Source organism: Alternaria conjuncta, assembly GCF_024043145.1.
Source record: "Alternaria conjuncta strain BMP 0040 chromosome Unknown scaffold_2, whole genome shotgun sequence".
Classification (NCBI taxonomy): Eukaryota; Fungi; Ascomycota; class Dothideomycetes; order Pleosporales; family Pleosporaceae; genus Alternaria; species Alternaria conjuncta.
Window position 1 is genome coordinate 1278046 of NW_026250091.1, and position 23964 is coordinate 1302009.

The window sequence follows — 23964 nt, forward strand, 5'->3', positions numbered from 1 at the left end:
TCATGCTCCCGATCTTAATAGCATGGTAGTATTCCCATGCCAGTCCTGTCGTCATGGGTTCGTACAATGATAACTTTGTGGCGCATTGAGTTGGCCGTCTTCTCGCCACTCCTTGTTGTAATCCCTCTCAGAAGTAGATGAAAGTCTCGATGCTCTCCGTCCGTCCATCAGACCTCTTCGTATCTTGTAGCACAATGCCCCCCTCTTCATCGACCATATGCGCATTTCCCGGTTCCCGAATATACCCATCTCTATCCACCCTCGAAGCCATGGTCCCTCTTGACCCCGACGTCCCTGAACTGGCCGACTTCCACCAGGTACCACCGCCGCCCTTCTGAATGCTGGCATGCGTCGTGCCTTGACTCGACCCGCTGTACATACTCGTTGCCACCTTGAAGTAATGCGATAGGAAGACTTTGAGGGCGGGCGCACTCGCGCAGATGGCGCCAAGTTGGATTTCCAGCACGCAGAGCAGCCATGCGGGCCAGGACTCCCAGGTCGAATCGTAAAGGGGGCTGTTGAAGGTGCGCCACACGAAGTAGGAGCGTACGCCTGCGACGATGCAGACGAGGTAACCGAGAGCGAAGATGGCGCCCAGGGCAATCTTTTGGCGACGCGGGATGTGTAGGTTCCAGTATAGAATTGTGGGAAGGAACGCGGCGATGGCATCTTGTACAGCGCTTATTATACTCGCTGATAGAAGGTCTGCCGCTTCATCAATCCAGCAATGGTATGCGTATCCTGTAAGCTGCTTGGTGATGTCGAATTGGTACCAGAATGCGGTAAACGGTGTGCACGCTGTGAAGAGGACGATGACGAATGCGATCGAGAAGATGGCGATGGCAACGATGTTGAGCCATGTTGCGATGCGGAAACTCTTCGTTATGGATCGTGAGTCGAGACGGCGGTAGAAGAGAAGGATGGATATCTTGATCATCCCTCCTGCCACGATGTACAAAGCGTAGAGGGCGAAGGTTACTTGGCGCTCTGGGACGTACTTGTCGGGATGGACGTCCCAGATGTGTCGATTGAAATTGTAGCGTTCGGTCGCTAATGTGATCATTAGAAGACTGGTATGGTAAGGTTTCGTGTGAGTGGCAACGTACCAAGACATGCGGTGACTGTCAGTCCAATTGTTGGGATCTGTGATCAATGTATTAGTCTTCGCACACACAGTTTCAGTCATTGTGGGAGGCTCATACCATTGCAGCCAACATGATCCAGTCATCGACACCCGAGTTCCTTTGTATGACAGCTCTTGCCCATATTCTTGCTCCAACTACAGCAAGCATAATCGACCCCAGAGTACATGATGTGATGAGAACGGCTTTGGAACGCGTGACGGGATCTTCGTAATTCGGAAGCGGCCAGGCTGCAAAGACTGAGACGGGAGGAAGGAGACCACTCGATCCTTTTCCATTAGGGCTGTATGCCATGTTGGACGTATGGAGGAAGAAACCCGCGACTAGAGCGTGATAGAGAAAACAAAGTGAGATCGTAGTCCGAAATTAGATGTCAGCACCGGATATTCCGGATGTTTCGCATACAGTGTGGCCACGCCATATGCTGGAAAACGAAGAGATCTCGAGTATCAGGATGAAGGGTCCGAAGAAAAGGTAAATAGACGTAGTTGAAGAACGTTTCTCAGACATCCCACGCCTGTTACGGAAACTCTATTAGCTCAACCGCGGTGAACCCTTGCTATACTCCACGTCAGCCAGACCCTCCATCGATCTTGCCATGGCACGCCATTTCTGCATACAAAGTTTAGCTATCCCATCGCAAAACCGTCAACAGTAGCAGTGGCGGCGGCGGAGCAAACTAAGGCAGAGTCAGGTACCAAACAGTAGGTCGCTGCATCCTGGGGGGACCGCGGCCGTCCGTTAACGGTGCGGATCCGGAGCATGGCCTAACTCAATAGGACCCTCAAACCAACTTGTTTAGGAAACTGGTATCCGATAGTCACGTCTTCCCGTACCATTGAGTTTATCCAGAGTTTGCGGACTGTTCGGAGAAGCGACGCTCGGCCGGATCGCGTGGCGCGAATCTGCAACCGGCGGCACCGGTATTGGAACTGTTGACTCCCCAACCTGGGAGATGAGAGGGTCGCACGGTGGCTGCGTCTTCTGTGGGGAACTGAATCGTGGAGACGTGAACGATGGATATCCAAGAACGGGATGTACGAAGTAGCGCTAGACGCAGCTTCCAAGTATCGCACCAGCACACGTGGTATCTAGGGACGTGCGTCTTCTCGGCCTGCTTACCGTTCAGGGAGGGAGCTGTCAAAGTTAAACAGCAACATTGTAAGTCGTCACCGACGTGGACGAACTTTAACTGCTCTCGTGTTCGCAGTTCTCGGCACCCGAGGACTGGAGAGATGAAGAAATCCATGAAGATCTGGGTGATCCATGATCGAATAGATCGTGCAGCGCATCGCCTAGACCGCGCTAATGCAAGTACCGGCGATCACCGCTGCAGGTCACCAAACTTTAACAACGGTTCAAGGCACGCGTAGATCGCCAGTCTAACGACTGTTCGTCGCGTCAATGGACCCTTTTGGATATAGCATGGGTGGCGAATGCCGCGGGACCATTTGGTTCTGGAAGTCTTCGAGCCAATGTTTATCTGATTGAGAAACGGGTTTTATAACAACAGTTTGCCAGTAGGAAACACTGACAGGATGAATGTAAAGAAATCCTTGTGCAAAGACGAACGGAGGTTACAAATCCACTCCTGACCTTGATACGACAGTGCGAAACACAAACGAAACGATGCGGCTGAACACCATGGTATGACAGATGTACGCCATACAAGCCCACCCGGGCCCCAACGCACCAAACGCCAAGCTAATCACAAAGGGAAAAAGTTGACGCCATCGCCATGCAAGTCTTGCGTATGTTTACAGTTTGAGCTTCGCGACTCATGGGCGTGCTGCAAGCCGTGGAGTGCTTTCTCTCGTACGACCCTCTCCGAGGGCGCTTATATTGTCCGGCGTTTCTGTGCCTACGTTTGTCGTTCTTTTGCACTTTTTGTACGCGACTTTGAGCGTTCCCGAGTCACGGCGTCTTTCAACGCCTTCAATCGTTCCTCGGTCACACGAATCGCTTCGTCCATCTCCCGCGCCTGCATGTCATGCGGTGCTAGTGGCTTCTGCGTGCCGTCCTCTGGTTGAATGTGTGCCCCCCGGACGGAGCTATGCACTCTGTCCAAAGCAACTCTTTCTTCGAGCCAGTTCCAGAGATCTGACTCTTCGTGACGCCAAATCTCCTCGTACGCAACCTGGCGTTGAGCCGTCGACCATTGGTTTGGACCAGTCGCCGTTGATGTGCCTCGGAACAGCCAGGTGTACATCAGAAGTGCTCCGAGGATGACGATGATGACTTGCGGAGTGAAAATAGATTCCAGGATATCAGCAAACGGCCCAAGGAGACTGCGCAAAGGCTCCAGTAGCCCCCAATTGCTCTGCTTTGCCTGACTAGTGGGGACGGGAGCGGTGGCAGGCATGGGCGCTTCATCCAGAAGATTGCCCTTGGACCGCCTCTTGCCCTTTCCGCCCTTTCCGGGTACGCGAGCCGGACCGACTTTCGCCGCGCTCACGGCAGTGCGGAGAGCGGCTGTAAGGGAGGTGGCGTACGACATTTGACCGTCATTCGCGCCTTTCTCGATAGGACCTGGAAATGTCAGTATGTTTTCTGCGTCAAAGCAGATACTACTTACCCTTCAACCAACTCTTTCCACTCCACTCCACCGTGAACGTCATGATGAGCCGCGTGCTGTTTCCTGGGCCCCACATCAGACAATACCTTGTCTTCGTGAGGAATATGCTGCCGTTGGGTACATCCGGAGTCGCTGTGCTGCAAAGCACGCTTACGGCCTTGTCCAAATCGTACTGCTCCAGATTCATGGCGATATTACACTTTGTCTGCCGCGGCCCAACGGGTGCGTTGAGCGGCTTGATATAAGAATAGTTAAATGTCTTCATGTCTTCGCCCAGGCCCTTCTTGTCATCTTCCATTTGCAAGTCCAAGGACTTTTGGTCCTCCACGAGCCATTTGCGCATAAAGACACCAGAAGCTGGACCGAACATCAAGCTATAGACCTTGCCGAGGGGCGCAGGAATTGTCGTATCGATAAGTAGTTTGTCGTAATGCTGGTCGCTGTCACCACACTCAGTGGGTCCATGAGCTGTTGAGCCAGGGAAGTCTTGTCCAGCAGCGGCAGTGCCATTTGTGGCTACTTTCGCAGCCTCAGCCGTCTCACCACCTCCGCCAAAGGCTTGTGATACCGCGCCGCTCACTTTTCGGGTGGTCTCACCTGCCACAGAGCCAACTTCGCTACCAGCGATGCTACCTTCGCCAGGTTCGGTGAAACTGCCAGTGCCTTCATCGTCGTCCGCGTCTTCGTCGTACACCTCATCATCTGAGTCCTGGATAGAGCCGTCTTCGCTGCCGATGGATTCTGCTTTCTCAGTCTTGTCACCAGTGCCACCGGAACCGTCTAGCGTTACACCGTTGAGGGATGATTTGAGATTAGGGTGCGAGATTTTCCAGATGCCGATGATTAAGTCGTAGGTAGAATCTCGTGACAGGAATGACGCAAACACGTTGCGAGCGTGAAGTGTCTGTATGACGATGGCGTTTGGAAAGAGGACAGCTGTGGACTTTTTCTCGACGGACACGACTTCATCAAAGCTGATGACCAAGTTTGTGACCCATCCAAGGATGTTACTGGAAAAGCAGAGATGCCCTTCGGAAACATACAAACGTCCATGGAGCAAGATCTCTTTCTGGAGGGCTGCACTATAGTCCTCGATCAGATAGTCGTCCTCGGGCACGCTTTTGAAAAGTGCGTGGAAATCCTTGTTTCGCCTAGGAGGTGCAACTGCGAACCCAGTTCCGTTCAGACGGTGACTGTTCAGTGCTGCGCTCGGCGCCAATGTACTTGTACTTGCACTGATGACACCACCCAGAGTATTACCGGTAGTAGCGGAGCTGCCCCTATGCCGTCTCCGTCTGCCACCGCTTATACGACTGCGTATACTGCCTTGACGCTGAATCGACGCTGGCGAGTCGGTTATCTCAGGTTGCCGTGGGGGAGACTGCGCGCCCGTCCCTGACTGACCAGAGACAGCGGTCAACGATCTTGGGCGTTCACTAGCTATTGATGGAGGCTTCTCTCCTGCGTATGCGGCTGAGACGGCCTGAGCAGCAGCTCGGTCTTCGACCTGGGCCGATGCTTCGTCAGCCTTCATGGTGACGCTGGTTGCAGAAGACATTGGGCTGACGTCGTTGCTCTCGGCGATTCCAAGTTGGGCTAAGCTCAAGTTGCCAGATCCCAGTGTTTCAATGGCAGGTCTTCGCTTCTCGGCGCCTTCACTCGCGTTGGTATCTGCGTTGTCGGGACCGATAACCTCTTCACCACCGTCGGGAGTATCGTCGTCTTCCTTTTGCTGTTGCTGGTTGGGCTTGTTCTTGATGTTTGTGTTGTTTGCAATGGTGTCCCCCAAGTTGTTGGCAGCGTTCTGCGCGGCAGAGAAGATGGAAGCGAAGAATCCACCAGGCCCGCCAGGAGACGATGGAAGTACGGCAGTCCCTCCAGGGGTCTTTGCTTCCTCGAGGTGAGGAGTCAGAGGTGGTATTGACGAATGTGATAGCTTGCTCGGAGGATTTGTGGCTGATCGCGCGCGTCGGTGCGATATCATGTTCCCCGAAGGGGAGACGACTACGTTGGGATTCGAGTTGGTCTTGTCGTGCTTCACAGTGTTCTTGGAGCTGGTGGATTCGGTCGGGGAAGAAGGCTTCGGATCGGTTGGGGTGGGTGGTGTTATGAAGGTGGTGGGTGCATCAGATAGATTGGGGGGCGTCGCGGGGAGCGAGGTAACGATGCGCTTCGGGGCGACAGATCTCAGTGAAGGCGTAGATTTTGTTTCCTGCCCTGTGTGTATCTGTGGTGGTGAGGCTTGGATCGGATCATCCAACACCCTCGTCTCGCGCTTCTTTCCTCCAAACAAGGCTCCTAGTCCACCTCCGCTCGTGCTCGGTCGTGCGACGTCAGGGCTAGCACCTGGCTTAGGATTCGGGGACGTAGACCTTTTGTTGGGTGTGAAAGCTTCCTTGAGCTTGCCGACAGGAGACACGCCCCGCTTGTTCGCAGCGACGTTGGTGGAGTTGGCGTTCCGGGCAGCGGGCTCTTGGGTAGAGGCTTGTGAGTCTACGAGAGTGACATTGGTAGACGTGGTCGAGTCAATCGTTTCGGAAGCGATCAGGGGCGATGACAGCGTCAAGAGGCCAGCATGCGACTGGTGTGGTGAAATGCCAGGACGTTTGAGTGGTGGTGGGCTGCAGCGGGTTAGTCGGAAGTGCAGGCCGAGTGGGTACGTATGCGGCAAAGAAATACGAAAGAGGGGCGTAATGAAGAGAAGCGACAAATGGAACAGCGACAGCCAAGGAGTGTACGAGATACGAGGCGATGATGTGGGAGGTGTGATGTGCTAGTGGGGAAGCTGAGGCCAGAACGTATGCCTGTTCGCGGTGGAGTCCATGCGAGCGGCGCCAATGCCACGAGGCAAACCTTGCACGCCGAACTTGAATGGACGCGCAGCAAATGCAAATAATAGAAATAATAGTGCACCTGAGACAGGGAGGAGAGTGGAGAGCAAAAGGAAGGGCTGCGACTTACGCTTCCGGGTCGGAGTCTTCGGTGAGCAGGCTGCTAGCGACGCTCTTGGCCAGGCCCAGCGAGTCGTCGCTCTGGTATGGCTGGCCCATGCTCGGCCGTCTAATTGTAGGAACGGGCGGGACGTCGTCATTGGCGTCGACTTGCGACACGTCGTCCTGGCTGACGGAGCCTCTGCCCTTGGAGCGGCCCTTGAAGAGCGTCGACATGCGCCGGCGGCGGGACGACGACGCGTCGCTGCGGGCGTCGTCGGAGTTCTGGCGGCTCCTGAAGCGGTCCATGGCGCCGTCGCTCGACTTGCGCAGCAGGTCGTCGTTGCCGTCGCTGCTCGCAATGGAGACGGTCGACGAGTCCGGGCCCTTTGAGTGCGCGCGGGGCGCAGCCAGCGAGTTGTCCTTGTCCTTCTGGCCGAACATGGAGCCAATGCTCCTGCGCCGCTCGGAGGCCATTGTGCGTTGGAGGGTGTGCTATAGAGCGCAGCGCACTATGAGGGAGTAGAGCGTCTCGTTATTGTCTCAGACGCGCATATCGATGTTGCGACGCTGGCGAGGGCCGTGTTTGCTAGGACGGTTGGGGGTCGATTACGTAGGGAGCGGCTATGGTTCGCGATGCGCTTTGGACGGCACTGGACAGGCTACGGCAGGGTAGCAGCTGCAATGGCAATCATGGTGGGCAGCAGCTTGCAGGGCGTGTTTGGAGGGGAGAAGAAGCAAGCTGGCCAGGCATGCGAGCTGAAACCAGGCGGGCGAGCTGCTCGTGTTCTGGTTCCAACGTCTCCAGTAGCTGCGGGTCTTTAGCCCGGTGATCTACTCCGCAGTGACATGGGGGGCCGCCTTCGTATCCCTGTCGACGTGACCGCGACCCTTCACGCACATGTCATGCTGCCTTTATGCACAGCGACTCCATGAACATGTCCACCCCCTGCCTCTGCCACCACCATGGAGTCTGCACATCTCATCCACGCCCACGACCACGCCCGCACCGCCGCGACCGCCACCAGCACCAACAGCGTCGCAACCGCGGGGCAGGAGCATGATCTCGCCGCGACCGCCTTCCACAAGGCCACCCAAGATACCCACGATGCTGAGGTACGTAGTCTGAAGCAAGCTAGCCCACCCGTCTAAAGCGTTGCAGGCCCTCCGCATCCTCAGTCTCCTCGAAGACCACCATCGCAAGCTTGCCGGTCTGATCAAAGAAGCACCGCGCAAGGACAAGAAGAAGACAGACGCCGCCAAACAGCCCTCTGACTTGTCCGCCGCCTCTACCTCGCCAAACACGTCGTCGTCGCGAGCCTCTCCAGCCAACACATCTTCTCCGACACCCCCGACATCCCGCCGCAGACTGCCCCAGTCCTCGATAGCCACCAACCTCGCCGAGAAGCGCGGCATCCCCAGCGCGAAGAGAACCACCAGTGGCGCGTCAGCAAACATACCCAGCGCCACAGCCGGCCGGACCGAGCAGCCTTCCACGCCTGTGCGCGATCTACTGGCGCAGCAGTCGCGCAAAGCAGAGTCGAATGCCACCAGAGACTCAGCGAAGCAGCTGAAAGGCGCCTCTCCACAACCTGCATGCCCGCCCGCAGAGGACAATTTCAGTCGCTTCTACTCGGCTTTTGGGGGTGTCATATCCGCCATCAGCGCTCCTCTAGCCTTCACTTCCCTTCCCCTCAACCCCTCCGCTCCAACGCCTGTGTCGGAGACACCTAGGGAAGAGAAATCCTCCAAGACCAAGTCCCGAACGCACTCTCCAGAAGCGTCCAGAACCGTCAAATCCTCCGTACCAGATCTCGCTGCCTTGATCAGCAAGCCGGCACTTCGCGCCCTGAGAGAGGATGGCGCACCCGGGCCCAACGAAAGCTTCTACCTGGTGCCAACATCGAGCGGAGCAGTCACATACGCCAGCATCCTTCGCGATCCGAATGCGCCGAATGCACTAAACACACAGCTAAATGCCATCGATGAAGGATCAGGCTCGCTGCGAGGGAGTTCACACGAAGAGTTTGTCGACGCGAGAGAGAACGTAGGCCCGCCTTCGCCCACCAAAGCACGTCGTCCCCCTTCCCGCGGCAACTCCAGCACATCCGTAACGCCCCAGCGCTCCATTCCAGCCGGCCGAGGCTCAGGCCTCAAGACCATGGAGGAGCTAGCCCTGGAAAACGACACGCTGAAATCAGTCATCGACAAACAAGCCAAGCGCATCCAGATGTGGGAGCTCAACTCCCAGAACTCCTTCAACGCCCTCGCACAGTCCTTCCGTGCTCGAGGACCCGGACGTGGCTCCAGCGATCCCAATGCTCTCGCTCACGCCCCCGCTTCTCAAGGCATCAACACCCTTCCGGCTCTCCCTTCCCCTCCCATACCAGGCCACCCCCAACAACAACCTACTTCCCCCGGCCAGCCTCCGACATCCGCCCCCGACGCCGACGCCGCGAAACGCATCGCCGAACTCGAAGCTAGGGTTGCCTCGCAAGACGCAAAGTACAACGATTTGTTGAGTGCCAATGAGAAGCTGGCCAAGCAAAGCGAAAGGGACAAGCAGGTGTTAAGCAGATATAGAGAACAATGGGAGAAACTAAAGGCGGGCGCGAGGAAGAAGGAGCAGGAAAGACGGGAGAGGAAGGTTCCGGATGGCAAGGTGGAGGAGTCGATGAAAGAAAGTGTGGCTACTGAGACACAAGGGGAGGGAGAAGGGGTAGAGGAGTTGGAGGATGAGCCTGGGTTTGGAAAGGCTTGAACTCGCACTCCCGGGGAGGTCAAGATGAGAAAGTACATATCAAGATACCCCAAGCTAGTACAGCTAGCCGAAATAGAATACAGACACATACACAAACATCACTTTCCATATACCAATCGCGTTCGCACAGTACACATTTCCATGAAAATTGCATTACTATAGAAATACCCAAGACCTGGTCAAGATTCGCCTTTCGACCCGACATATCTTCCTTGTCAATTTATCCCCCTGTTCCCATAACGCCGCTATAGCCATGCCCCCAAGATCCCTAAAACGCAACCAACACATTGCCATCAGACATGGAACCGAACCAGTCTAAGCAGCGGAAGCAACGGGCTTCTGCGTGATAGGCTGGTAGGAAGGAGCGACGGGCCCGCCCACCGTAATGTCCTGGTTTTCCATACCCGCTGCGTGACCCTCGAAGTCTGGCGCATCGGGATGGCAACCAACGCGCTCCTTGCTGAGCAAGTCTACCAGAAGAGCGCTGGGCTTGTTGCTCTTGTCAGAGAACTGGTTGTTCTTGTACTGCTGCACGTTCTCCATGTACTTGTCAAAGAGGTACGCAGAGTCAAGAGGACCGCCCTTGGCTTCGGGATGGAACTGGGCACTGAAGATGGGACGAGAGTTGTGGATCAGACCCTCGTTGGACTGGTCGTTGAGGTTGGTGAAGTACTCCCTCCATTCGCTGGACAGAGTGGTTGGGTCGACCGCATATCCGTGGTTCTGCGAGGTGATGTGGCACTTGCCGGTGGTGAGGTCGAGAGCCGGGATGTTGTGAGCGCGGTTGCCGTACTTGAGCTTGATGGTCTTTGCACCGGCAGCAAGGGCGATGAGCTGGTGACCCATGCAGATGCCCATGACGGGGATCTGGGAGGTCTCGAACAGCTTGCGCAGGTTGTGGACGGTGGTGGTGCAGTGAGTTGGGTCACCAGGGCCGTTGGAGATGAAGACACCGTCGAAGTGGTGGGCGACCTTGTGGATGGGGTAATCGAAGGGGAAGCAGGTGACGCTGGCACCGCGAGAGACGAGACTGCGGAGGATGTTCTCCTTGACACCGCAGTCGATCAGAGCTACGTGCATGTCGCCCAGAGAAGAGCTGACGTGGAAGGGAGCCTTGGTCGAAACACGACGCACGAGGTTGATAGCCTCGGGGTCGATGTATGCCTCATCTTCATCAGCATCGTACTCCTCACCGATCGAGATGCGAGCAAGAGAAGAACCCTGCTCACGAAGGTATGTTACAACCTCACGGGTGTCAACGCCGGAGATGGCGGGGACACCCTCTCGAGCACACCATTGTGCGAGTGACTCAACAGCAGTCCAGTGGCTGTGCTTCAGAGCATAGTCCTGGACCACAATGCCAGAGGCTTGAATGTGTGGTGATTCGAAGTATCGGAGCAAGCCGTGCTCGTCGCGGGCGTTGGAGGGGACGCCGTAGTTGCCGATCAGCGGTTGTGTGAAGACGAGGATCTGGCCACGGTAGGAGGGGTCGGTCATGGACTCGGGGTAACCGACGAGCGAGGTTGTGAAGACGGCTTCACCGGAAATGTTCGTCTTGGCTCCGAAGGACTTGCCTTCGAAGATGGGGCCGTTCTAGTCAGCTGTTAGCGATGTACCAAGATCTGCAGTATGACTCAACGCACCTTGATGGTGAAGGTAGCGGGCTCGTTGGAGACAGCTGTAGCCCTGCGCATGCTGGGAGTAGGAATGGCACGTTGTGTGTTTCCTTCCACAGTAGCGAGGCAGCGTGCCTGGGCGCGGTTCTGCGTCATTCGTCCCAGGAACCCTGCGGACCGCATGGTGGAAGGCTTGATCATTTGCGACAACATGATGAGCGGAGATGTGAGGAGATGTAGTGATTCGTTTGGTGGCAGCTTGGGTAGGCGTTCAGTTTACTGAGGCCTTCCACAGGTGGTCTGCGGATAGAGTCAGTCTGACGCTCACGACGCGTCTAGCTACGGGCGACATCGTACCTGACAGGTAATCCTAAGGTGTTCAATTAGCCACAGTCATGATAGAAGAATCGAAGAAAAAAATCAAGAGACGAATGCATCGATCGTCAAGCCACCAAGAGGCAGAAAGGCCGGCGGTGAATTGACGGTGTGCGATGCAGGTCCCGATAAGGGCTCATCAACCATCGCAGTAGTGACATACCTGGGAAGTGAAGACTGTCGGGGCAGCTTTCATAAGCGCGGTAGTAGAGCCAGTCGAGGTCCAAAGGGGCTGCCTATCTGAGGCGAAGCTTGACGTGCTAGCTTTGAAGGTGTTGAGTTTGCGTGAGGTGAGGATGGAGAGTAATCGGAGGGGCTTTTCTGCCCCAGCACCAGAATCGCGCTAAGGCGCAATGACACGCACCTGCGCCAATGACAACCTTTACAATATACTTTCGGCCACGATAACGATAGGTCGCAAAGTTTCTTCAACACAGGATCCATATACTATGACAAACGTCCGGGGAAACTGGACGATGAATGCCGGCCCGCTATCAGTTCTCTTTGAGCCTTACCTGGCTACCGCGTAGCGTACGCTATCCTCTAATACTGTCGCGAGATTCTGGTAAAGATTGTGTCTTACCGTCCAGAATTAAGGCTATAAGAATACTCACATCAATCTATGTATTAGGCAAAGTAACACATTGGCTTCAAAATCGTTGTATGAGATGTGTTTGTAGCCGTCTAGCTATTGCGCCTTCGAGCTTGACTACCACGTGGCGTAGGGTATGACGAGCATTTTTCACCTAATGTGGCGTCTTATCTTGTCGATCGCAGCCTGAAAGTGTTCTCCGGAGAGGATTTTATGGTCTCCGCATGCAAATGAGGAGTGACTGTCACAGTTTTGCTTTGTCCCGATATCGGCATCATGACGATCGAAAGCTTCATAATTTGCCGAATGTGTCTCCGCACATCCGCTGAATCCGCATGTCAGCCCCTAAAGAACTCACAACTTGGATTCCCTGAGAGTTCCATGTGCTGAACCCAACGGGGGAAGTTTATGGCAACAACGGTGATCAAAACTTTTTTCTTCACGAGCAATCTTCGTATTTCTATTCGACTATTGAGCACGATGGATGCACTCCTCTCAAACAGTGGCCTTTCTGCATCAATCACTAAACAGTGATCTTGCCTGTCAGCCTCACATCCCTGGAACTCGATCCTACAAAGATCTTGTACTCTCCAGTCGCAACACTCCACTTCCTAGTCTTCTCATCCCAGAAGCTCATATCCCTTCTCCTCAGCTTGAAGGTAGCAGTTCCGCTCGCACCAGCTGCCAACTTGAGCTTCGCAAAACCCCTCAATTGCTTGGGAGGCGAGTTGGTTGATGCAGGGTAGCCGAGATACAGCTGTGGTACTTCTGCACCTGCAACACCACCGGAGTTGTTGATCTTGGCTGTGATGGTTGCGACCGTCTCGAAGAGATCGACAGGGCCTCCGGGACCCTTGGCACCGGTTGCGGGACCAGCCGAGGGCTTGCCTGAGACGCTGAGCTCGGAGTAGGTGAAGTTGGTGTAGGAGAGACCGAAGCCGAACTCGAATCTGGGTGTAATGTTCTGCTGGTCAAAACGACGGTAGTCGATGAAGAGGTCCCAGTTCTTGTCGTCACCCCTGGCAATGGTGGTACCGTAGTCTGATTCCTTCTTCGCAATGGTGTAGGGGAGCTTGCCGCTTGGCGAGGCAGCGCCGTAGAGGATGTCGACGAGGCCGTTTCCGGACTCCTGACCTGGCAGGCCTGCCCATACAACAGCTACTACGTTCGGGTTCTCGATCTACGCAAGTCAGTGTATGTCTTAAATGCAGTTTGAGTCGAATTCCTTACCCATTGTTCCATGATGACGGGGCCGACACTGTGGACCACGACAACTGTCTTCTTGTTGACGGCAGCAACTGCCTTGACCAACTCGTTTCCGTTGTGCCACGGGTCCAGGTTAGTTCGGTCGCCAGCGTTGCCCTCAACAGTGATGTATCCTTCGCCACCATCGCTGTTGATGCACACGACAGCTACATCAGCGTTCTGAGCTGCACTAGCTCCCTGTTGCGCATTGTCGTTTGGTGAAGAGGTGATGGTGGTGCCGTCTTTCTGGGCTTGCGTCTTCATTGCATCGAGAGGAGCGATGAGGTAGGGGAACTCCACTGATCCAGATCCCCAACCCATAGCTAGCGTGCCGTCGTTGCATCCGCGATCAACGCATGCGTTAGCTCCCTTAGGCGCAACGATGCTGTCGCTTCCGATGACAGCGATGCTCTTGGGCTTCTTGAAGGGCAATGTAGCGTTTGTGTTCTTCAACAAGACGATACCATCGCGGGCCGTAGCACGGACGTTTGTCTTGTGGTTGCCGCCGACCTGACGAGTGCCGATGTTCCAGGAGCTAAAGGTGGCATTGGGATAGCCCTTGTCCTGACCAAGGAGGTACCAGGAAGAGAGTACGCGCTTGACCATGTCATCGAGGCGAGATTGTTGAACCTGCTTTTTGTCGATGGCGGACTGAAGCTGTGGGCCCCAGAAGACGTTTCCACCACTGAAGTCGGTGCCGGGCATGGTCATGTCCATTCCACCGTTTGCACTGCCGGTCGTCGTGTGTTGAGCTAAATGAGGTCAGCTTGTGAAACATATCTGAAGAGTGTGCAGATGACCCACCATTCCAGTCACTCATGATGTATCCACGATGGCCAAGTTCGTCTTTCAAGAGCTTGTTCATCACACCATCGCTCTCGCAGGCCCAAGTTCCGTTGACCTTGTTGTAACTGCACATGAAGGCCGCAACATTGCTGTGGACAGCATCCATGAATGGCCACACATAAAGCTCGCGAAGCACTCGATCCGACACATCTGAGCTCATAGTCTCTCGGTTGAGCTCTTGTTCGTTGACGATCCAGTGCTTAGCTGTCGCCTGAACACCGGATTCTTGCATACCCTCAATGGTCTCTGCCATCATAATGCCTTGGAGGTAGGGATCGGAACCGAATCCTTCCCAGTTTCGGCCACCATTGGCAAACTTTCCGAGAGGTCCAGCTGAAGGCCCGAGCTGGACGTGGACGCCCAGCTCCTTTGCTTCAGCACCAAGGAAGGCGCCGCGTTCACGAATGAGATCGAGGTCCCAGGTGCTGGCGGCATGGATAGCTGCACTGAATGCAGTTACACCTTGGATGTAGCGAACGCCGAGGGGTCCATCTTGAGGCTGTTAGTAAGAACCCTGTTTCGAATGTACACATGCAGTGAGCAGGCGTTGAAAAGTGGGTTCGACGTGACCTGGCCACGCTCCAAGTTCCAAGCACCGAAGTCGCTGAACACAACATATTCGTAGGGTCACAGCATCTTGACTCCGATGCCACAAACCACGGGTCGGCTCGAAAGTAGTGAGACATATTTGCTTACCTTGCAGACAGAGCGACGGATATCCAATCGAGGCAGCCGGTTTGGTGTTGCCAACGCAGTTACCGTTCTGCCAGCCAACACCCGTAACGATGCCGATCTTCTCGCTCTGTGATAGTTTGGCAAGAGCAGCAGTCGCTTTCGCATGGGCATCGTCCCAGTTTCCGACGGCACGCTTCGAAGAAAGTAATTCGGACGGAATGGCTGCATATGTTAGTAGTGAACACGTAGTTGCATGTATCATAGATGTAGGTACCTGAGGCTTGCGACAACGCAGCCGTAGCGAGCACAGGAAGAATAAAAGAACGCATCGTGCTCGAAATCTCAACGGTCTAAAAGCTGTACAGGAATCCGTATGAACCGCGAACAATTACTCGGGCATGTCTCCTATTAAATACCCGCGGATCGTCCATGCTGCGCAACGCACAAGCCCGAGACTGTTGTTTTTCGTCAAAATTGGCCCTTGGCGAGATGCCAGCATCCAGCATGGTAACCCCAGACCCCAAGAAACTTACAAGCCGCATGACGTGTGATGTAGAGGGGTGATCGTTGAATTAGATGAGACGGTGAGAGGGAGTAAATGGAGGCGGGCCGTTGACCCAGGGTCTACAGCCGGTGACTAGGGTCAGCCGCGAATCAAACTTCGGAACACTGCATCACAAGCGGACGTTGCCCCGATAAACAATTACTGCACCCTTGACATTCGCAGTGGACGTTGTGGGGAACATGCGGCTCAGTCGTGTGATGGTTAATGAACTGCTTAGGTGAACTAGTCTGATCAAGTGATGGTCTCTGGTATTCGCTAACCCGAGGACCCTAGTAATACAGGACGCTACATGGCGCCCAAGGGCTTAGCACAAACTTACTGCAATAGGAGTGAAGTTTCTTAATTGCAGGCCTTCAAGGGTCAATTGCTTGAACGGCCTTGTACACTTAGCCTTTGCGCATTGTGGTGTGGAGCTTCCGTGCTTCCACTCGCCCTGCCTGTGCTGGCATCGCGGAAAAGTAGCGTATGCCTCAACGTACAACATGCTTTCCAGTCTAAATCTCCTGTCAGCACTGCAAAAATTGTATGCATGTCTCAGACACCTACATGACTACAAAGTTGGCATCATGTCAAGATATTCGCCTGTTATAGCACTCTGCCTGTCGTCACAAGGCCTGCGCATTTGGTGCCAAGCCTGACGTTTGGCGGGTGCTGAGTCATTTGTCGCTTGAAATTGTAAGACTTTTACCAGACATAAAGATCCTCAGGAGTAGTCTGCGTATTCACAGTCATCGTCCAGTCGTAAGCAGTATGCGCACGATGGCCTTTCTTCTGTACACTTCCGTCGTCTCTGCTTGCAATTAAGACAGCCGTTTTTGGAACGCTTCTTGTTGTTCAACACTTCATACTGACAGGTCCATAGTCCTCGTCGGCACTGGTTGCACGTCGGTTTCGCCTCGTTGCATTTGATCTTCTTTCCGCGACAGCGGATGCAAGCTTTGCCAGGAGCAGGTAGCGACGGCGGAGACGATTGACTGACAGGCGCCTTTTTCCTCGATTTGGTGGGTGATGCAGGCGATTTGGCATTCTTGCTCTTCTTGGTGGGTGGTTTCCGCACAGTCCTAGGAGAGGCCACGGCACCACTTCCCTTGCGCCTCTTCTTCGTCGATGAACTTGGAGCTTCCGGAGACGTTGACATGTTCATATCTGGGTCCCCGAAGTCGTTGTCTGCTTCAACAACATTCTTTTTACTACGTTTTCTTTTGCGCGGTTCCTTTTCTTCCGTAGCAGCGGCAGTGGGAGCAACGCCGTTATCTGTGGCTAAGGCAGGTAGGCTATTAGAAGTTAGTTTGGATGTCGCTCAACCAGTGTCTTTTGCTGCCCCAACGTACCCGGCATCAATCTCGCGGGTGGTATGGATAGGATTATGCTTATACACAACATTTATGGCCTCTCTCTTGAGTGAGAATTTGATGTGTATTGCGCCTCCGCAGTCGTAGGTCGGCAGCACAGCCGGCCCCTGCTTGCTGACTCCAGCCTCGTCGTCGTCGCTATCGTGAGACCTTTCTTTCTTGAGGTTGCTTTTGCGGTTCTGGACGCTGTCTTGGCAAACATACTACCATCGTCAGCCACAACGAGGAACTGGTTATTATTTTGGCAGTGCCTTACCTTGAGCCTGGCACCATCACCGCCTTCTTTACTCTGCGCAGAGCGCTCGGAGTACTTGAAACCATCGGTATCCTGAATGGCTTCGATGATGGATCTATCGTGCATAAGCGAACATAGTGCAGATATGTGGGCTCAAGTACCTCGCTATTGCTCGCTGCACCTTGAGCCTGTCTTTGCCATCAATATCACGACACAGCGCATACTCGGCAGCAATGCTCTGAAGGTGGTCGGCTGGTTGTATGAGCGCGTCAAGGCTCGGCTGCTGCGTCACGGGGATGGTGATGGTTGAGGCTGTCGCAAAAATGAACTCGGTCACCACGTCTGTGGGAATGAAGCTGGCTGCGTTCTTGTCCAGCTCATTGCGCAGAGCTCCCTCCAGTGACTGTTACATGACAGTTTAGCTACGTCGATACAGATTGCGAAGATGATATTACTTCGAGCGTAGGACAGCGGTAGTAGACATCGGGACTCAGCCCCTTGTGAAATCGAAGATCCAATTCGTCTTCGAGGTCATCCATGGCAGCACTGTCATAGAATAGATTGAGGCGCGACGGCTAAGTGATGTGCGGCGCCGCTCTCGTGCGTGATGCAACCGTGAGATGAGACGAATGGAGACAGATGGGGAGGGAGCGCCCTAGCTCCCGGGAGACGAGGTTGTTCCGTGCCGAGGCGAGATGCTGATTGGGCGAGCCGGGGTCTGCCAAGGTTGCCCTGCAGCATTCTAAGATTCGACTCAATCGGCAATGGGTCAAGCTGCACCTGGCTCGCATGTCGCGTGAATGAGCTGTCTGTGGGCGAGTACATAGGGGTGCGCGCTTATGGCAATATACCAGCTTTGGCCGAAGCCAGCGGAGGTGTGTTGTAAAGAAGGGCTGCCGATCCTGGACGTGTTGTGTGCTACTACGGATGATTTATTACAGGCCGACTTCTTGCGCAAACACCGCCAGACCATGCTATTAGAGGACGATCAGCCACGTTGTCCATGTGCACGGTTCGTTCCCAAATCTGGGGCTCACTGAGCTTGTCCGGGATCTCGCTGGGCCATACGAGCATGCACGCTGGCATCAGAGGCAGCGTGTATTCACAGTCGTGCCTCGCTGCGTCTATCAAGCCAATGTCGGGCGGTGTTGGTTGGTGGGGTCGTGTCTGCGGCGCTGCAGCAATGGGTCTGCCACGCGTTGGGTCAGTCCAAGGCGCCCCAGGTCTGGCCAGCAGAGGCCGCAAAATAGGGCTTGAAATTGTGCAGCCGTACATAATAAGCCGTCTCCGAGCTACGGGCGGGAGCCGATGCAAGGCTATGATAACAGCCCTAGGCCGCTTTCACTGATTGGCGTCTTCCAGCTCAAGGGATTCGGCTGCCGTAGCTAGAGCGCAACCTCACTCACGCCCTCCAAACGTCCCGTCGCCCTCTGTGAACTCGCCTCGTCGCTGGCTGCTGCTGCGCCTGTACTGTCCTTGTCCGGTCGCGTGCCTCGTCGCTAGCACTGCCTCAATCGCTCGCCGCATTGTCCGCCCACCGGCTCACCAGAACCTGGACCAAGTCTAACGGGTGGTGTTTCACGCTCCAACCCACGTAGCACCCGCCGCCGCCGCCGTCTGCACGAGGACTCATAGGTACGCCTGCCCGAGTCTGCCATCACAGCCAGCGCCAGCAATTGTGAGACTGACCCGTCTGCCAGACGCTCCCCGCTCCCTGGAACCCCTCGTTTGAGCCCATAGCTCCCATCTCCGCACGACCACGACCCTGAGCCTGCGTAGCGACAGCTCCGCCCCATCTCCGCACGCCTATCTCGAATTTTGGTAGCCGACGTGCCTCCAAACAAACATCCATAGCCTCGAAACAAATCCCAGCCTGCCTTCACCATGGTGGTCGCGACAATCAAGTACGCGAAGCCCAACATGCCCGGCGTGCGACCGCCATGCTCGATATGCTAGTGCTTACTACCCTACAGGTGCGTCGTCGTCGGCGACGGTGCGGTCGGAAAGACATGTCTTCTTATCAGTTATACCACGAACAAGTTCCCCTCGGAATATGTCCCTACAGTCTTCGACAACTACGCCGTGACCGTCATGTGAGCTTCCCTCTGCTCTTTGCACAGTTTGGAGTAGCGGCAAACCCTCGGTGGATTTAGGTTTGGGACAGTGATTGGTGGAGCAGCTGCTGACTGCTTTGAAGGATCGGTGACGAGCCATACACCCTCGGTCTCTTCGATACTGCCGGACAGGAAGATTACGACCGTCTCCGGCCGCTGTCATACCCCCAAACCGACGTCTTCCTCGTCTGCTTCTCCGTGACCTCACCCGCTTCTTTTGAGAACGTCCGCGAGAAATGGTTCCCCGAAGTACATCACCACTGCCCGGGCGTGCCCTGCCTGATCGTCGGCACACAAGTAGATCTGAGGGAGGACGCTGCAGTAAAAGACAAGCTCTCAAAACAGAGAATGGCGCCTGTAAAGAAGGAGGACGGCGAGCGCATGGCGCGGGAGCTTGGTGCGGTCAAGTACGTCGAGTGTTCGGCGCTGACCCAATACAAGCTCAAGGACGTGTTTGACGAGGTAAGCATATTGTACAAGAATGGCTGATGCAGATGCTGACATCTCCACAGGCAATCGTAGCAGCACTTGAGCCGCCAGCCGCGAAGAAAGAGGGCGGCGAGAGGAAGAAGGGCAAGAAGTGCATTGTCCTTTGAGATGCTTATGCGGCAACTACGAATAACCGCATGCTAGGGAGCGTTGGTTTGCAGATATTCTTTGATTAGGCGTGAATCTTTTGGATACCTCTCGAATACAGGCGCCATTGTGGGTAGTGTTCTCTTTCAATCTGCTCAGTTTCGTTCTATGCATTTTACTCAATCTCCCGTCAATTGCACATTACGTTCAAGATGCAACAAGCAGACATATCTTGATGCTTGGAAAGGCAAGTAAAATGCAAATTAGGGGCTGTCCACTGCGCGCCTAGTGTAACCACTGCGTTACAGCGGATGCCATCTCTTGCTTGATCTCCTCTTGCAAGTCTGTTCCCCACGTGGGCTACCCCTCTTTTAAGATGAGGTGAACGAGGAGCGCGTTTGCTGTCGTCACTGTTGTTGATGATGTTGTTGCCTTGCCGTTACGTCTTGCTCAACAACGCGATCTCTGTCGTGGACGAACCTCTGCCGCAACACCTCCGCAACGCGATAGCCTCCTCTGTTCTCTGACTCATGTGATTCTTGCTACTTGCAAAACTCGAATACTGACGCTTTGGTCGAGACAGGGAATTCTATCATTTCACGCTATTTGAGCTACGACCACTCCGGTTCGACTCTGAGTCTCTTCACCTGCTCAACTCCTCACACTTGGGACAGATCCCCACTTGGACGAAATCCTGCATCCATGGCGTACCAGTTCACCGAAGAGAAGAAGCGCCCGCCGCCGATCACGCTCCCGTTGCCGCCGCCTCCGCGCCCTCTACCGACCATCGACCAGCAAAGGCAGCAAGGACAGCGCTCTACCGACAACACGCCGCTGACCTCGCCTATTGAGTCACACACTCCAGCCTCGGGATCGGGCAGAAGTCGCACCGCCATGGCTACGTTCACCAATCTAATCGATCAGGCACGTTCTCCCCGCAAGTCAGATCACGGATCCTGGATAAGTAGCAATGCCGGCTCGACGGCACGTTCGAGGCAGTCAGGACGCAGTCAACATGAAGCTGTAGCTGCACAGGCCCAGATTGAAGCTCTTGACGAGGAGACGGCTAGAGGAAAGGTGGAATCTCGCGCTGAGAAGAACCTGTTCAAGATGACTGGTCAAGTTCCGCCCACTCCAATGATCGGTGAGTCTATGTTACTGTGTATACACTCTTGTGCTAAAATTTACAGATTCGGCAAACGAGGACGACATCTATATCAGAACAGAAGACTTGCGACGACAGTGCCGGATCGCCAGCGGAGAGCAACAGCCAGAACGCGAGGAGCCGCCCAAAAGCCCGAAAAAAAAGCTTTTCCAGAACCTCCGTAATACCTTTTCCAAGTCTTCTAGTGCTGCAGCTCCACCAGCAATGCCAAACAAAGCAGCGCAGATTTTGGGCACAGCATCACGTCAGGCTCGCATCATCCCAGTCCGCCCCATAAAGCCAGCGCGCCCTGTCGAATCCACCCCTACAAGGACTTCACGCTCAGACACGGTGAAGTCTCTGCCTGCGAAGGTCGTTAATCCTGACAGCTACGCCCATCGCCATCATAGCGGATCTTCGCGTCGCCATCGCACGAGTGGCCGTGGCTCACCGGGTAGAGGTAGCCCGAAGAAGCAGTCGTACAACGCAGAGAACACACGCCCCGTGCCTGATGTCAACGAATCGTCCGATTCAGTCATCCCGCCTTCACCACCAGCAAAGGATACTCCGCCACCAGCTGAGAGGCAGCCCAGCCCACTTCGCAGGGCTGCGCCAACGCGTGGTGATTTACGTGACAGCTATTCGGACTTCAACGACAACATCAGCCGTATCCAGTTCCCTAAGTTTGATCTTTCGCCCGTCCGTTCGTCATATATCCTGCCTGGACATGGTGGATCGAGTCCCGCAAAGTCCCGCCCATATACCGCAGAAGACTACACCAAGCTCATAGAGGATGGATCAGTGCAACGGCCCTACCCTAACTGGGACAGTTCGCCAACCAAGGCAGAAGGCAAACACCATGCTCCTTTGGCAGGTGCGGGCCTTGGCTCATTGCACCTTCCTCGTCCCGACCGCCTGAGGGAGGAGTGTCCGAACACAACGCAAGAGACCAACCCCGCCAATGGTCCCCATCTCCAGCCGCACTTCTATTCTCCATCCCGCATCACTCATTTTCCCTTCGCCGAAGGCGAGACTCCGTCTAAGAATGTAAGTCCGTTATTGCTTCCAGGGCTCTTTCTCTCACCTTCCCGAAAAGTGGGGCCTGTCGTCATCTGTCCCTTCAGCGTTTACTTGCCCAGGTACCTTCACACGCAGTACCCCGCTTCTTCCTCTAATTTGCTGGTACAAACGCTAATAACTCTCTCAGTCTGACGAAACGCGCCTTCTCTACTCACACCCCGCAAGGTCACGGTCGGTCCTCCACCCTCGCGAAGAGTCGGCCGACGGCTCAATCAAGATGATCTTCCAAGGAGACCGCCAGGATATCGAGCCAAACTCTCCAACTGCTCGCGAAGTCGACGAAAACGAGCAGCTCACTCATGAAGGCGATCGGCGTTCCGACATTGGCATTACAACCCGCGTCATGCAAGAATTGCGTATTGGAGAGCAGAATGAGAACCCACGACAAAGGAACGGCAATCTCGGTGATCAGTCCTCGTCAAGGCTGACTGATATGCTCAATACTGTCAGTCCAGGCCGCAGTGATTCGCACGGCGATTTCCAGCTTTACTGTCCTAGTGCCGTTCCCAGTCCGCTTCACAAGATTTCTGGTCCTCTGTTCTCAGCACGCGCGAGTGTGCCTTCCGGGTCTTACAGCGCAATTACCCAGCCGCTTGCACCAAAGACCATCGAGGACCACTTCTACATGACCAATGAGCACCTCGATGTAGTAGGTAAGACTACTTGGGACGCACTGGAGAAGCTCGCCAAGGACCAGGAACGTACATCACAGGCGAGGCATGATGATACTTTGGCACTGATCAACAGACGCTTCAAGCAACTCTCATCTCATCTGGATGCTGTCAAGGAAACTGCCAATCGCGTAGAGACTTCCATCGATCGCGTAAGGGAAGTAGCGGACAATCAACACAACATCTACGCAACCGTGAATACCATCAAGGATAGTATCAAGGAGACCATTCCGGACGCGATGAAGGAGCAGGATAAGAAGATGGCCATCATGGAGGCGGAAATGAAGGAAATGAAGCAGATCATTCAGGCTTTGCAAAAGTCCATGGACCAGAAGGCCGCTGAGCCGCCACACACTCCTCAGCCCCCGTTCCCCTCGCACAACCAGCGCTCTCCACATTCTCTGCCAAGTCACTATGGTAACATCCCTGAGGTTGTCCGCGAACTCCAGCCTGTGATGCAGCACGGCATGTCTTCTCCTCAGGACGGCCATAATGACGCTCGTCTTGGCTACCAGAACGGTCATCAGAACGGCAATCATTGGACTGCGCGTCCTGCCTATGCTGGCCGCAACGGCAAGGAAGAGCGTCCATCATACGCTGCAAACCCCTACCTCTACAACAACGGCGGTCAGTACAGCAGTGGCTATTCTGGCGGAGGTTATCCTCCGTTCGGTTACTCTGCGAACTCTACTGACCAGGACTTCGGTTTCAACAACCAGGGTCAGCCAAAGTAAGCTCAGCCGATTGCCAAAGATGCATTTGGGATTCAGCGATCACATCCAACGGACATGACTAGGGACTTGGAAGAGCTGCTGTACCTGCGAGGGAACATGAGCGCAACTGGGTGGCGATGAGTTTGGGTGGCGATGAGTTTGGGCGGCTCTACATGGGAATATTTTGTATTATATTGACTCGGGGGTATCTGGTTTGCGGACTGGGCGGTATATGTGCTATCACGGGATACCTTCTTCATTTGAAGCTCACTTCCGATACTTTGACGTGCGGTATCAGCTCTCATGGCTCTGCCGACATCCGCGAATGAGCCACAGATATGTCACGAATTTCACATACAGTATAGGCTGTGTTGTGTAGACTGCATTGTGTATTGCTGGGTGATTTATCGTGAGGACTTTTACCTGCACAATTCAGCTGTGAGTTGCATTCATCGACTGACATGGTGATAAGCGTCGACTGCTATGTCTTGCGCTGCGACCTGCGTTATTTCTAATTGTACTGGCTTGTGCTTTATTACACGGGCAGAGTAACGTATTGGTGGCGCTTCTGAGTCTGGGGTATGAGACATGCGATGAGATACGCCCAACCAAGTCGTAACCGGCGACCTGAGCACGATTGCATTATCGAGTCGTTATAAGATGCATATCGGGGATGCTAAGTACTTATATACCTCAAATTACGCACGGTGAGATGTCAGAATTTCCCGGGGTATTTCATGATAGTTTTTGCGCACGG

The 23964-nt window shown here is 54.6% G+C and overlaps 8 protein-coding genes across 8 annotated transcripts; 3 read left to right on the forward strand and 5 right to left on the reverse strand.

The window, feature by feature from the left end:
- Window positions 1-127: 127 nt before the first annotated feature.
- On the reverse strand, window positions 128-1436 carry J4E85_001547 (uncharacterized protein; the record flags this gene model as incomplete). The annotated part of the gene is made up of 2 exons (XM_051465832.1): window positions 128-1070; window positions 1216-1436. 2 exons carry the CDS (start codon window positions 1434-1436, stop codon window positions 128-130), a joined length of 1164 nt encoding a protein of 387 aa, XP_051330389.1.
- A 1567-nt stretch (window positions 1437-3003) lies between these two features.
- Window positions 3004-7124, reverse strand: J4E85_001548 (uncharacterized protein; the record flags this gene model as incomplete). Its single annotated transcript, XM_051465833.1, has 3 exons — window positions 3004-3671; window positions 3718-6338; window positions 6679-7124. 3 exons carry the CDS (start codon window positions 7122-7124, stop codon window positions 3004-3006), a joined length of 3735 nt encoding a protein of 1244 aa, XP_051330390.1.
- A 489-nt stretch (window positions 7125-7613) lies between these two features.
- Window positions 7614-9408, forward strand: J4E85_001549 (uncharacterized protein; the record flags this gene model as incomplete). Its single annotated transcript, XM_051465834.1, has 2 exons — window positions 7614-7763; window positions 7810-9408. The coding sequence occupies 2 exons, from the start codon at window positions 7614-7616 to the stop codon at window positions 9406-9408; spliced, it is 1749 nt and encodes a 582-aa protein (XP_051330391.1).
- A 315-nt stretch (window positions 9409-9723) lies between these two features.
- Window positions 9724-11237, reverse strand: CPA1 (Multifunctional pyrimidine synthesis protein CAD; the record flags this gene model as incomplete). The annotated part of the gene is made up of 2 exons (XM_051465835.1): window positions 9724-11001; window positions 11052-11237. The coding sequence occupies 2 exons, from the start codon at window positions 11235-11237 to the stop codon at window positions 9724-9726; spliced, it is 1464 nt and encodes a 487-aa protein (XP_051330392.1).
- Window positions 11238-12514: 1277 nt separating this feature from the next.
- Window positions 12515-15086, reverse strand: CEL3A (glycoside hydrolase 3; the record flags this gene model as incomplete). The annotated part of the gene is made up of 5 exons (XM_051465836.1): window positions 12515-13171; window positions 13222-13988; window positions 14041-14574; window positions 14779-14979; window positions 15032-15086. 5 exons carry the CDS (start codon window positions 15084-15086, stop codon window positions 12515-12517), a joined length of 2214 nt encoding a protein of 737 aa, XP_051330393.1.
- Window positions 15087-16025: 939 nt separating this feature from the next.
- Window positions 16026-17448, reverse strand: J4E85_001552 (uncharacterized protein; the record flags this gene model as incomplete). Its single annotated transcript, XM_051465837.1, has 5 exons — window positions 16026-16596; window positions 16654-16877; window positions 16931-17024; window positions 17071-17312; window positions 17365-17448. The coding sequence occupies 5 exons, from the start codon at window positions 17446-17448 to the stop codon at window positions 16026-16028; spliced, it is 1215 nt and encodes a 404-aa protein (XP_051330394.1).
- A 1345-nt stretch (window positions 17449-18793) lies between these two features.
- CDC42 (Rho GTPase) lies at window positions 18794-19619 on the forward strand (the record flags this gene model as incomplete). Its single annotated transcript, XM_051465838.1, has 4 exons — window positions 18794-18813; window positions 18883-19002; window positions 19107-19485; window positions 19536-19619. 4 exons carry the CDS (start codon window positions 18794-18796, stop codon window positions 19617-19619), a joined length of 603 nt encoding a protein of 200 aa, XP_051330395.1.
- Window positions 19620-20301: 682 nt separating this feature from the next.
- Window positions 20302-23228, forward strand: J4E85_001554 (uncharacterized protein; the record flags this gene model as incomplete). The annotated part of the gene is made up of 3 exons (XM_051465839.1): window positions 20302-20743; window positions 20790-21790; window positions 21951-23228. The coding sequence occupies 3 exons, from the start codon at window positions 20302-20304 to the stop codon at window positions 23226-23228; spliced, it is 2721 nt and encodes a 906-aa protein (XP_051330396.1).
- Window positions 23229-23964: the final 736 nt, after the last annotated feature.